Here is a 14,146-nt window from a genome sequence, read left to right on the forward strand (position 1 = left end):
TATAATCCATAAGACCTTATCCTAGTATTAAATACCAAATTACACCAGTGAAGATTTATAGAGAACTATGGTTTTTAATCGAGTTTATTTGACCATGTCATATGCACTTGACCTTAATGAGCATTTAAGTATAAGATAAGTCTAACATTTTTAAAATAAAGAGGTTTTGAGTTCCCTGAGACAAAATAAATTTCTGAAGAATTTCTTAATAGGTAGAAATTATCTTTTTTGTCATTCACAGTTAACTCAAAAATGGCTAAATGAAATTTTACAAAACTTTACAGAAATATTTGACTGTGGACTCAGAATAAGCATAAGGAATTTCAGTGTAAGTGTAACTTGTCTGAAAAGTTGCAGACGCATGAAAATGGGGCCTAATAATGAAACTCATTATCAACTGCGTATAGCACCATTACATTAACAGAGTAACTTCACTTCTTTTTCTATGCTTATAGAACTTTCCATGTAGGATTGAACACTATGTCAAGTGAATAGATATATTATATATGTTTTATTCACATCACACCTCCATGGTGTAAAAGATATTATTAATGTGTGTTAGTTCTTTTCCTCTAATGTTCTTTCCAGCTGCTGGCTGTCTCTCGAAGGAGGACTACTCTATGCGTTTGTTGGACCTGCGGCTGCTGTTGTCTTGGTAAACACTTACATTATTTTTAGTATTTTCATTAGAAATGGTGGAATACTGTCTGAATTACAGAGTGGTTAGTTATGCAGTGGTATTAATTTTACTGCAGACATCCTGAGAACAATGGTCTAAGATTTCCTCAATGTTTTGAATATGCTGTTTTTCTGATTCAGTTTATTCTATTATGTATTTTACATCAACACTATATATGTCATCGTTTACACAAAGCCACATGAACATCAAGCATAACCAAGGACACTTCTGTATGTACTGCACAAATATCTCATCATATATATATTGTTATTAGTGCATATATTTTTATACAGGTTTTTATATTATATGTGTGTACTCTATACACCTTCAGAAAAAATTCTTTAGGAGCAACAACAGAATTTGGCAAGAGTTTATTACCAGGATGAGATCAATGGGTGAAATCCTGGTCCCACTGGCAAAACTCCTATTCACTTCAATGAGGCCAGGATTCACTCAATGCTATTATCCATGAAAATATCTAACTGTTACTCTTTTCTTGAGGAGCCAGTTAAAAGGCAGGGGAAATATATTTAAGGCTTAAATAATTATAAAAATAGGTTATAATTTCTAATTATTTAGGAATTATCTATAATTTCATTATATGCGAAGTAGTCTTCTGGAAAAGGGTTGTGATACAACTGAAAAATTATTGTTTTGCAAAAGATGCCTTGTTCATTTTACTCCTGAGCCACACAAAATAAAGCTGGGAAAGCATGATATGCTGATTGCTAACACAAGAATTTTGTTACAAGCATCGCTGATTCTTATCAGTTGTATCCATGTAATGGTTGCTCTCTTAGGGAGAAGTTCAGTGGCAGCTTTGGTGGCCTGGTGCAAAGTACTGTGCCACTGTTGTTGGATGGCAGGCAGGAAAGATGGAATCAGAGGCCAGATCTTCTGTGGCTATCGTCTTGGAAGAAAAAAAAAATCACGATGGCCAGAAAATGTAACTTATTATGTATCAAACTTCCACAGCCCTGGAAATGTATCTAGGTGTCTGAGAAATCCTATATTTGGATCGAATAATCCAAAGTTCTTCATAGATACACTGGTAATACAACATCTGTCAACTTTAGTTTAAATTTTCCATGATCAGCGTTTATTGATCCTGGACTGTTGACAGGAGGTTCTATATTGGTCAGTTCCAGATTATTACAAAGTCTTAGGTCTTGTCTACACTGCCGCTTAAATCGATGTAAGTTACGTCGCTCAGGAGTGTGAAAAAGCCACCCCCGGACAGGTGTAAGTTGCATCTACTTAAAGCGGTGTCTTCTGCCTCTCGTTGGGGTGGAGTGATTATGCTAATGGGACAGCGCTCTCCCTTGGCCATAGCACATCTTCACCAGACACGCTGTGCAGCTGTTCTGAAGTAGCATGGTAGCGTAGACTAGCCCTTAGATCAGAATGGGTTTGGTGTAAGGTTTTGTTATGCATTTTGGAAAGAGCTGGATTTATGAAAATCCTGAATCATGCAGGCACATTGGGGATTTGCATATAAACATACCTGTGCACGCACGCATATACTCTTTGAAAATTTGATCCAGAAAGTCCTTCTTCAGGCTCTGTATACTACTTTCAGGGGCCAAAGCCCTTCTTAGATATGGCTCTGGTACCTTACAAAATTATCCAGTGACCTTGTCCTATAGGATGTACACTTGACAAGAAGAGGCCAGTATGAATAGGGTAATTCACCTCACCAGCAGGAACATACTAATCACTGATTCTCTTCCTCCCCTTGTAGCTGTAATGTATGAGGTAAGGTAAGAATTTAATTTTAGAAGCTCCCATATCACCCACATGCATACAACCAGCCCTCACCCCTCGCACTCCCTACTCCCCCATATACACACACAATGCTGACTGTAAATTTTCTAAGCATTATGAATGTAAATTTGCCTCCTAGTTATGCTATCTCTTGAAGTGCATTGACTCTAACCTCAACCCATTCACTGTACATTTATTTGCTATGAAGCTGTTCCACCCAAAGAGCCACATCTTTGAATGATTGGTTTGTAACTAATAAATGCAGGAGGGAAATCCTTGATTTCTCAAACTCTTTAGTCAACAGAGCAAAATAAAGTAACATGCTTTGCTTATCTTGAAAGTCTTTTATCAATATAATACAATATTTCTTCCAAATTTCCTCATCTTATATTTTGCCATGTATCCTAAAACATGATACCCTGACAGAGAGCCAGCTGTTATCTACAGGTTGCAAGGGATGTAGGATAAAGTGAGAATTAGCCTAGGTCACCTGAATGTCACCAGCATTAATACTTGTTTTCAAACTGTCATGCTGAATTTCAATGCCACAAATAATCTCATCCTCCTAAACTGCTGTTCTCGGGCTTCTCTCATTACAATCTATAAATGAGGACAGACGGGACAACATTTGCTTAGTATCTCTGGTAAAACAATACCTCCCACCCTCTACATATTGTCACTCTAAGAGAAACATAGGCTAATCTGAACCAAGAAATACAGGTTTTGCTGAAGCCAAATGTTCCACAAATTAGAATGGTGAGTCCTCTTGACCAAATGATTTTATGACATCAAATAAAACTGCAGCCATTGGCAGTATTTGTCCCTCTTCTACACCAATGATGTTTAGGACCATCTTTTATTATCAGCTAATAATAACCTATTTCTGAAGCCAATTTGGTCATTGTGTAATAAATGCTGTAGTATCTTTCCCTAAATTCTGGTAATAATTTCAGCATGGAGTTTACAGTGTTTGGGTCTGATTCTCTTCTCCCTTAGAGCACTTTTAGACCAGTGTACCTCTATTGACTTCAGCTGAGTTAGTCCTGATTTGCATTGGCATAAATGAGAAGGAAATCTGTAGTTATCAGAGATATAGGCATATAGCTACAAAGATTACCTGGATGTTGATGTTTGCAGCTCCCGCAAACATGAGTATGTCTCATCTTCATATAGAGTCAAACCAGGAACCTTTTGTACAGCTCACAGTCCATGGCACAGTGAGGAAGCCAAGGATGTTTACAAAATGCCAATCATAATTTCCACATGGAACTGTATGTTCTCTGTACAATTGGCAAACTTTATTCAGAGATCTCTGACATTCACAGACATAGTTTGCTCCCCCATTAGTTAGCAGGTGTGAAGGGAGCTTTTTCATCTACCCATTTAGCTTTGAGTATACGAAAGAAAAATCTCATCTGAAAAATGAAAAAGCTCAAATAAATGGAACCTAAGAAAGGCCTAAAAGAGTAGGACCATGGGAAGGGCATACTGGCAAATGATCAGTGTTTAATGTAGTTCTCAAAAGTCCATTTTAAAACATTTCTTAACTAAAAATTATTTTTAGCAGGTCCATTTAAAGGCTACATTAAAATCCTAGTATGATGCATACAATATGTATTGTTTCAGAGTAACAGCCATGTTAGTCTGTATTCGCAAAAAAGAAAAGGAGTACTTGTGGCACCTTAGAGACTAACCAATTTATTTGAGCATAAGCTTTCGTGAGCTACAGCTCACTTCATTGGATGCAGTGAGCTGTAGCTCACGAAAGCTTACGCTCAAATAAATTGGTTAGTCTCTAAGGTGCCACAAGTACTCCTTTTCTTTTTACAATATGTATTAAAGACCAAATACTGACTTTAGAACTACATGGCTGTTTGAGCCAAATATGCGGGTGGTACAAATCATTCTCTATTCATTTATGTATTGACACCAGTTGATACCAACTAAGGATCTGGCCCATGAAAAAAGAAATCCTATATATAGCCAACCAAAATCACATTTTGGCATATGAGTAGGCTTGGAAGGATTAGATATTTGTCATTAAATATCAATTTCACTGTACACACACACACCGATGAATAAATATTTCCATATAGGCAGAGGAAAATGCTGCTTGAGAACTTATTAGCGTTTTATATAAGACTATTTACTTTGTATATTTTTGATGTGAGAATTTGACAATTTGCTTTTTAAGTTATAAAGCTTTAACTTTTTGACTCTCAAGGTCTACTGTCTACACACATACCAATTTCCCAACTGTAAAAATTTAAATGAGATAAAAACAAAATAAAAATAAACATTGCTATTATCCATAGAAATTATTTTTAAAAAAATCAAATTCTGCCAAGCCTACATATGAAGAAGACAATTATCAATTTGGAAAAACAAAACAAAACCAACAACCAGAAACCATAGATTCTGATTTTGTATGAGTGAGAACACCTTGCAGCAAAAAGGCATAGTTAGGACTCAAGAAAGCATGAAACCTAAAATAACCAGATAAGATTATCTTTGTTTTATGTTTGTACAGCAGCAAGTGTAATGGAGTTCTGATTCATGACTAGGGCTCCTAGATGCTATGGCAATACAAATAATACATAATCCGTTTTAATCTTGTGCACAAAATTCAGATAAAATATTCTACCTCTATCATGGAATAGATTACATTGTTACAATTAAAGTTTACCTTTAATTGGTGTTTGGAGTCACAGCTGCCTACTTTCTTATTAACAGGCAGGCATATATATATGGCCAGACACAAGACATAATTCAGGCTTTAATTAATACAGCTGTTGATTTATATGTTTGTTCCACCTGTTAGAGGATATGCACGGGAAGCCAGAATTTAGCCTTAAAGTTAAGTACACTTTATGTGTCCTGAGGCTAGTACAGTACATAATCTCTGACTAAATTCTTCAGAAATGTATTATGCGACCATCGTCTAAGTTTATAATTCCATCATGTTGGCAAATGTAAAAGAGGCCATTTTCTGGAATAATGCATGTAGGCATTTTCCCTCACTGTTACTGAAAGGTCAACTGTTTGTTTCTACTTGACAGGTCAACATGGTGATTGGCATTTTGGTATTTAATAAACTTGTTTCCAGAGATGGGATCCTAGATAAAAAGCTCAAACACAGAGCGGGGTAAGCAACAATTGGGATATTTTATAGCATATTGCAAATGTATCATATATTTTCAATTACAGATATTCACCAAAAATGCATTTGATTGTGCTTTGAACTTTTTTCTCAATGTAACAGTGTGTCTAACAGATTTCATTAATTGCAAAAGTTGCAGTTGCATTATCCTGAGGGAATGTGACTGAGCAAACTGAAAATAAAACACAAGTACAACAGTATTAAGTTAATAAGAATGAGGATTAAACAGTTACAAAACTGAGCAGGGATTTCATGGGAAAGGCATACATTTTTATTCCTGAAATCGGGAATACAGTTGTATAAAATGTGTGTACAGAAGAAGCCAAATTCTTTCTTTCTTTCTTTCTTTCTTTCTTTCTTTCTTTCTTTCTTTCTTTCTTTCTTTCTTTCTTTCTTAGTGTATTATTCTACCTTTTATAGCAGTATAATCTCACTGAAGTCAATAGCATTGCATCTTTGCAATTAAGAGAAGAATTTGGCTCTGTGTTTGTATATACATGTGTACATGTGTTTGTGTTCTAGAATTAACATAACAGAATTTGAATGTAAATTACACATATTTCAAAAGCAAAAAAAAATGTGTAAATAGAAACGTTCTCTGTGTATTTATATCCATGATTTCCTTTCATTAACATACTTATAATTTTACATTCAAATTCTGGGTTTCTAGTGATAAAAGAGGGAGGGTCTGCAGCTTAGCTCCTAATAAATGGTAGCAATAATTTTGCTATTGACTTCAGCAGGTACAGGTGGGTTTCATGGTCTGCTGCAGTGGATATGACTGCAGTCTACATAAAAGAGAAACATTTCACAAATGTGCCTTAGCTTTCTGAATGTATGTGTCAATGTCTTTTAATGCTTCATGGAATAAGAAACAATCAGCATCTTTTACTTCTCCACTTGTTGTAGTACTCTTTCTTCTGCATCGTTTGTAGGTGACTACCCCAGTATTGGCATTGCTAGCAATGACGAATCTCTATTTTCCATGCATACGTTACAGCTCTCTGTAAACTTTTCTTAAAACCTGACTTTGAATTATTTGATCATTCCTGTAATAGCATCGTTCCTAATGTTCAATTAACTGATTAGATGCACCTATTGATATCATATACACTTTGGTGTGCTTATGTTGTCATTTAGTGTTGGTTAAAACCCCCTGTGGTTTTCACTTCTTAGTGCACTGTTTCAAAAACAACCACCACCATCACCAAAACCTCTTTTGTTCACTTTTCTTTTTTTCTTCTCCTTCTTATTAGAAAATAATAATTTCTCAATTCTACCCTTGTCTACAATGTTCCATCTGCCTTCTTAACTGTTGTAATATATTCTTCCTGTTCTGATTAAATGTGCCGTATTATAAAATCAGCCACAATATTTCAGCATCAGTGAGAACTTTTTCAATAGTTATACTCAAGAAGTTTTGACCCTATAAATCTATTCATCATTTTTCTGTGTAATATTTAAAGGATAGGAGAGATCATGTTTAACTGCAGAATAGCTTTCTAGCTATCAGCTATATGCAATTTAAATCTTGTTACTTATAGTATAGTTTTCTGATTTACCAAATGCTTTGCTTTCTGAAAGTTTGTATCTCAGTAAAACGAATGTTATTTTTAAAGCTAAATTGGCCAAAGAACTAGAAAATACACTGTCAGAAATAATCCTGCATTGCCATGGGGATGGACTAGGAACTAGATGCCTTAATAAGGATGGAAACAGTCTATCTTCAGCACTGTTTGATTAAGTGGTGCAGACCCAGATTCTTAAGTCATTTTCTGGGGCAGTGGAAATTCTGTAGCGCCCACTTCCCACCCCCATCAAAGGAGGATGGTCACTCATTACTCAAGTATTTACTGTTTGACCAGATTGACCAATGTACATGGCAGAGGGGCATTGCTGGCACATGATGGCATATATCACATTGGTAGATGTGCAGGTGAACGAGCCTCTGATAGTGTAGCTGATGTGATTAGGCCCTGTGATGGTGTCCCCTGAATAGATATGTGGGCACAGTTGGCAACGGGCTTTGTTGCAAGGATAGGTTCCTGGTTTAGTGGTTCTGTTGTGTGGTGTGTGGTTGCTGGTGAGTATTTGCTTCAGGTTGGGGGGCTGTCTGTAGGCAAGGACTGGCCTGTTTCCCAAGATTTGTGAGAGTGATGGGTCGTCCTTCAGGATAGGTTGTAGATCCTTGATAATGCGTTGGAAAGGTCTTAGTTGGGGGCTGAATGTGACGGTTAGTGGCGTTCTGTTATTTTCTTTGTTGGGCCTGTCCTGTAGTAGGTGACTTGTGGGTACTCTTCTGGCTCTGTCAATCTGTTTCTTCACTTCAGCAGGCGGGTACTGTAGTTGTAAGAATGCTTGATAGAGATCTTGTAGGTGTTTGTCTCTGTCTGAGGGGTTGGAGCAAATGCGGTTGAATCGTAGAGCTTGGCTGTAGATAATGGATCGTGTGGTGTGGTCTGGGTGAAAGCTGGAGGCATGTAGGTAGGAATAGCAGTCAGTAGGTTTCCAGTATAGGGTGGTGTTTATGTGACCATCGCTTATTAGCACTGTAGTGTCCAGGAAGTGGATCTCTTGTGTGGACTGGTCCAGGCTGAGGTTGATGGTGGGATGGAAATTGTTGAAATCATGGTGGAATTCCTCAAGGGCTTCTTTTCCTTGGGTCCAGATGATGAAGATGTCATCAATATAGCGCAAGTAGAGTAGGGGCATTAAGGGACGAGAGCTGAGGAAGCGTTGTTCTAAGTCAGCCATAAAAATGTTGGCATACTGTGGGGCCATGCGGGTATTAGGGGGCTTATTCCTTCACCCACTTACTTCCCTGGTCCTTCTCGCATGAACAGAGAGCAACAATACCCGAAGTCCAAAGGTGCAAACAATTCGATGTTTATTGGGGTGATCTTCCAGCAAGCATGATTCCAGTTTCCTTCCTTAGTATCCTCCTTCCCAGCTCTGACACCACAGAGCCTTACACCTGTGCGCCTGTTCCCATTACTACCCTTAGCCAAACATGATTCCAACTTCCTTACTCCCATTCCCTGTTCCCATTTCCCCCTTTAGCAAAACATGATTCCAATTTTCTTACCCCCATTCCCTGTTCCCATCTTCCTCACCCACATGCCCATGCCCAACCCCACCCCCACCCCCACCCCCTCACTTCCTCATTGACTACAGATTATATAGTAAAACTTGAGTTCTGCTTAGCTATACCTTAACCAATCATTTTCCTGAAATTTAACTAACCAATCCTAACATATTGTAACATGATTATGTAACCAATTATATCCCACCACCTTAATTAGTTTACACCCAGCAAAATTAATTATACAGCAGACAGGAACAATCACAGAACCAGACAGAGATTATACAGACAAACAATAGCAAAGTGGGAACTACAATGACAAGACAACACAGAAGCGAGGATTTCACATCCCAGCTATTGATAAGTGAGTTCTTGCCAGACAGGATGCTTTCAAACTAAGTTTCCTTTTACATTTTCTAGGCACTTCCCTTTCTCTGGAGGTGATAGGAACTATCAGGACAGGATTGTATTCCTAACAGCCGAATAGCACCTTATTTCAGTGTGACTAGTTTGGAATGTGAGGATGTGACCGTTCGCTTCCCAGCTTATGGATGCCTCTGCTGCTTAGCCAAAGGCCTGAGCCTAAGCACAGGGCCACAAACTGTCACAGTAAGAGAAGGCCCTTACACTGGCAGACAGTGGTTTTGATTCTTTCTTTTATACCTCTGGAACTAGCCAAGTGATAAGAATACACCTAAATTCTTAAAGTACAGGCCTTTGCAGACAGGCCTGAATATCTATATCCTAACAGCGGGTACCCATAGCAGTGCCGCTGATTTGAAGGTCTACATTGTCCCCAAATGTGAAATAGTTATGGGTGAGGACAAAGTCACAAAGTTCAGCCACCAAGTTTGCCATGACATTATCGGGGATACAGTTCCTGACGGCTTGTAGTCCATCTTTGTGTGGAATGTTGGTGTAGAGGGCTTCTACATCCATAGTGGCCAGGGTGGTGTTTTCAGGAAGATCACCGATGGATTGTAGTTTCCTCAGGAAGTCAGTGGTGTCTCGAAGATAGCTGGGAGTGCTGGTAGCGTAGGGTCTGAGGAGGGAGTCTACATAGACAGACAATCCTGCTGTCAGGGTGCCAATGCCTGAGATGATGGGGCGCCCAGGATTTCCAGGTTTATGGATCTTGGGTAGCAGATAGAATACCCCAGGTCGGGGTTCCAGGGGTGTGTCCGTGCGGATTTGTTCTTGTGCTTTTTCAGGGAGTTTCTTGAGCAAATGCTGTAGTTTCTTTTGGTAACCCTCAGTGGGATCAGAGGGTAATGGCTTGTAGAAAGTGGTGTTGGAGAGCTGCCGAGCAGCCTCTTGTTCATATTCTGACCTATTCATGATGACAACAGCACTTCCTTTGTCAGCCTTTTTGATTATGATGTCAGAGTTGTTTCTGAGGCTGTGGATGGCATTGCGTTCTGCACGACTGAGGTTATGGGGCAAGTGATGCTGCTTTTCCACAATTTCAGCCCGTGCACGTTGGCTGTGCCCACATATCTATTCAGGAGACACCACCATAGGGCCTAATCACATCAGCCACACTATCAGAGGCTCGTTCACCTGCACATGTACCAGTGTGATATATGCCATCATGTGCCAGCAATGCCCCTCTGCCATGTACTTTGGGCAAACTGGACAGTCTTTCCGTAAAAGAATAAATGGACACAAATCAGATGTCAAGAATTATAACATTCAAAAACCAGTCGGAGAACACTTCAATCTCTCTGGTCACTCGATTTCTGATCTCAAAGTGACTATCCTTCAACAAAAAAACTTAGAAAACAGACTCCAACAAGAGACTGCTGAATTGGAATTAATTTGCAAATTGGATACAATTAACTTAGGCTTGAATAGAGACTGGGAGTGGTTGAGTCATTATACTTAGTGAAACTATTTCCCTTGTTTATTCCTACACCCCCCCTCCCCCCCACTGTTCCTTCAGACGTTCTTGTTAACTCCTGGAAATGTGCCGGAAATGGCCCACCTTGATTATCACTTCAAAAGGTTTTCTCTCCCCCCACCCCACTCTCCTGCTGGTAATAGCTCATCTTAAGTGATCACTCTCTTTACAATGCATATTTTTTCATGGTCTGTGTGTATATATAAAATCTCCTTACTGTACTTTCCACTTTATGCATCCGATGAAGTGAGCTGTAGCTCACAAAAGCTTATGCTCAAATAAATTGGTTAGTCTCTAAGGTGCCACAATTATAAAGAGCTTTTTGAGAATACTTATCATAAGTTAGGTGAAAGACATTCCATTCTTTTGTAATATATACACAGATATTCTGAAGTTATGTGCGGGATGATTTTGGCCCTGTAAATCTATAGATCTGTTCTGCATATTGCAATAATAATGAGACTTTTCATATGAGTAAGTGCTGCAGTATCAAGATCAAGACTTAATTCTTTCTGTCTCCAACTATTGGCTACACCCTTAGATAGTGAAAATCACCTCGCTGCACTGATTTCATTTTACACCACCTGAGGATCTGGCCCTTTATTTCTGTTCATTATGTATAGAAACAAAAGCAAACTTTTAACTTTGGCGGTAAATGGGAGGGCGAAGAGTGAGAGTTCAAAGTCAGGTGAAATGTTGAGAAATATTTTTCCCATATGTTGCTTTTCTTCATTACGTGTAGGAGCCTTTTTTTTTTGTTTTGTTTTTTTTGGTTGGTTGGTTTGGTTTGGTTGTTGTTTTTTTCCAGTTATTAATGGGTAAAAAAACCTTTCCCTATATTGTTGTATGTTTCTTGATATGATATGAAAATCACTGGTTCTGGTGGCAGGTGGGAAATAGGATAGCAAAGAAGTTGTTTATTTAATCAAAACTTCCAAATTTGAATCCATGTTGTACACAGACGAAGAAAATTCTAATACCAGGTTTTGCTTTTTAACTGTGATGAGTTTTGTAATACAGTTGTCTGGACAAAATGCTTTAAACTTAATGCTTGTGTACTGTGTTTTATTAAAATGGAATAACATATCACTCCTTTTTAGTCCCAAATAATATTTATTTTCATCAAATTCCATACATTTCAACCCCTATATTCAGACCTTTATACAATGGGAACAAGAACTGCTAGGTAAAGTGCTGTCTCCAGATTTTAGCCAGCACACTCAAATTACTATACCAAATCATTTGCTTACTAACTGTACAGTAAGTCCATCTTGACTGAATGACCTGAGCTTGTTTTGGAAGTCTCTTCCTTTATTAATGTTCATATAATAATCAATATTTTGTACTCCACATTTGTATGACCTGTACTCATTCTTGAGGAAGTGAACATGGATGCATTAGTTTTGTAAATGGTCTGAATAGAGGGATTTCACAGTGTGTGTCTACACTAGCACGTGCTTATGTTTACCTCCATGTATTGAGCAACTTTGATCTCTGGACATTGGGGCCTTTTTTAGCTTAAATGGAAGAAATAGAGCCTGCATGAAATTAAGCCCCATAGTATTAATAGTTAAAGTTAATAATGTATAGTATCAATACACTTTTGCAACAATCTAGAGCATTCATCCTGAATAAGTCTATTTACTTTTTCTGCATGACGTCATATTTAAAAGCTAAATTTCAGTAGCAACGTTTTTCAGTGAAAATTCAATATTTTGTTCTTTTTGTGGGTGTTCTGTTTGTTTGCAGTCAGATGAGTGAGCCTCATAGCGGTTTGACGCTCAAATGTGCCAAGTGTGGAGTAGTTTCAACAACAGCTTTGTCAGCCACCACCGCCAGTAATGCCATGTTAGTCCTAATCATTTACATCTTCTTGTTACAAATCTTATACAGTGCATGTGAGAAAATACTTTGATGATGAAAACTGTGTTTGCTAATACTGTAGTAGAGCACTGAACATATTTAAATATTCTTGTTAAAATTGGCAACTGTTTATTAACTGAATAGGGGATACTCTTTAGAACGTAAAGTACAACGCTTTTTATATATTTGTCTGTGGTTTTCAAATTAACTAATAAGTTGCCATCCTAAAAGATGGTTTTTTTAGAAGCGGGTTTTTATTTATCTACTTGCAGTTATATAATGTTGTTTTCTCTCTCTCTCTCTCTCTCAATAGGGCATCCCTTTGGAGTTCCTGTGTTGTGTTGCCTCTTCTTGCTCTGACGTGGATGTCGGCAGTTCTGGCCATGACAGACAAAAGATCAATATTATTTCAGATACTCTTCGCAGTATTTGATTCATTGCAAGGCTTTGTTATTGTCATGGTCCACTGCATTCTCCGAAGAGAGGTGAGGAATAATTTCTCGATCGCTAAAGTGCTGTGTTTCTCACTTACTACTTAATATTATATACAATATATACTTTCAGAAATTCACTTATTGGTATAAAGAAAAAAGGAAATTTTTGAGATGAGATTTAAAGAGGGGCAAGTGAATAAGGATCTCAAACTGTTCTAGGCAGATGATGAGGCAGCAGAAGAAAGAGAACTGCCCCCAAATGTAGAAACTCAGTGGACAGGGACAGATAGGAAGTTGAGAGTGAATAAAGGAATGAACAAGATGGAGAGTAGATGGACGTGAGGTTGAAGGAAGATTGTTTATTTTCAGATGCAAAATGCAGCACAGTTAATTTCAGTGGGAAAATGGGCCCACTTAATTAGAGGTCACCTTTAAATTGGGCCAAATAGGTCTTGTTTATTTCTAACTTTTATTCATCTTTGAAATTATGATTACACACAATAAGTGAAGACCTAAGACTCCTTTTCCAAAGGAACAGATTCTGTGAGTTTTTCACATGTAGAAAGACTGATCAAATATAAAATTGCTTTCATTTACACTATTCCATCTTAAACAGAAAACTGTTGAAAATGTACAAAAATGTAGGAGATAGGTGTGGTCGTTTAATGAACAAGCTTTTCAACTCTATATCGGTTCATATCTTGTTAGGTCACAGTAAGTGTGGTCCTTTCAATTTATGTATGTTGTTTATCTACATCACTAAACCATACCACACGTGTAACACTATTCACAGTGATTGGCAGTATCTATTCAAGGGAGCTGCAGGGCTGGAATAACAGTGTGCTTCAGGTCACATTTAAGGTTTATTGGCCATGCTGAGTGAGGAGGCTTGCAAGTGTCTCTTCTCTCCATCATTCACCGTCCTAAGAACTCAAGTTCACTATATTCATCCAAAACAGCATGCAGGGTAGTGACCCAATCTATTTCAGTCTCTCTGTGGTATTCTAATCTGCATGAATATTGTATTCTACCCAGTGTGTTGGGGTGGGGGGATCACCTTGTGAACCACTAAATCATTTTGATTATTTCACTAGAGACAGGCAGGAGTCTGAAAATGGAGGGAGTATGGGCTATGGCTTAAAACAAGAGTTCCTGGGTTCTAAAAACTGAACTAATATGCCTTGCTCTATTCCTGACTTGCAGTGTGACCTTGGACAAGTCCCTGTGCCGCATTTTACCCATCTGTAAAAAGGATAACAATACC

At 38.0% G+C, this 14,146-nt stretch overlaps 1 protein-coding gene across 8 annotated transcripts in view; it reads left to right on the top strand.

Annotated features, from left to right (window-relative positions):
* ADGRB3 (adhesion G protein-coupled receptor B3) overlaps positions 1 to 14,146 on the top strand; it is a 625,089-nt gene that overhangs the window by 575,063 nt on the left and 35,880 nt on the right. For 7 of the 8 annotated variants that reach the window (XM_048846015.2, XM_048846019.2, XM_048846016.2 and 4 more), the window contains 4 exons: positions 589 to 655; positions 5,503 to 5,588; positions 12,335 to 12,433; positions 12,762 to 12,933. In XM_048846015.2, the coding sequence (XP_048701972.1) occupies positions 589 to 655; positions 5,503 to 5,588; positions 12,335 to 12,433; positions 12,762 to 12,933 (424 nt within the window). The remainder of the gene's footprint in view (positions 1 to 588; positions 656 to 5,502; positions 5,589 to 12,334; positions 12,434 to 12,761; positions 12,934 to 14,146) is intronic. The other variant, XM_048846018.2, reaches the window with a different exon arrangement.

The sequence above is a fragment of the Caretta caretta genome, chromosome 3 (genome assembly GCF_965140235.1).
Source record: "Caretta caretta isolate rCarCar2 chromosome 3, rCarCar1.hap1, whole genome shotgun sequence".
In the NCBI taxonomy this organism is placed as follows: domain Eukaryota; kingdom Metazoa; phylum Chordata; order Testudines; family Cheloniidae; genus Caretta; species Caretta caretta.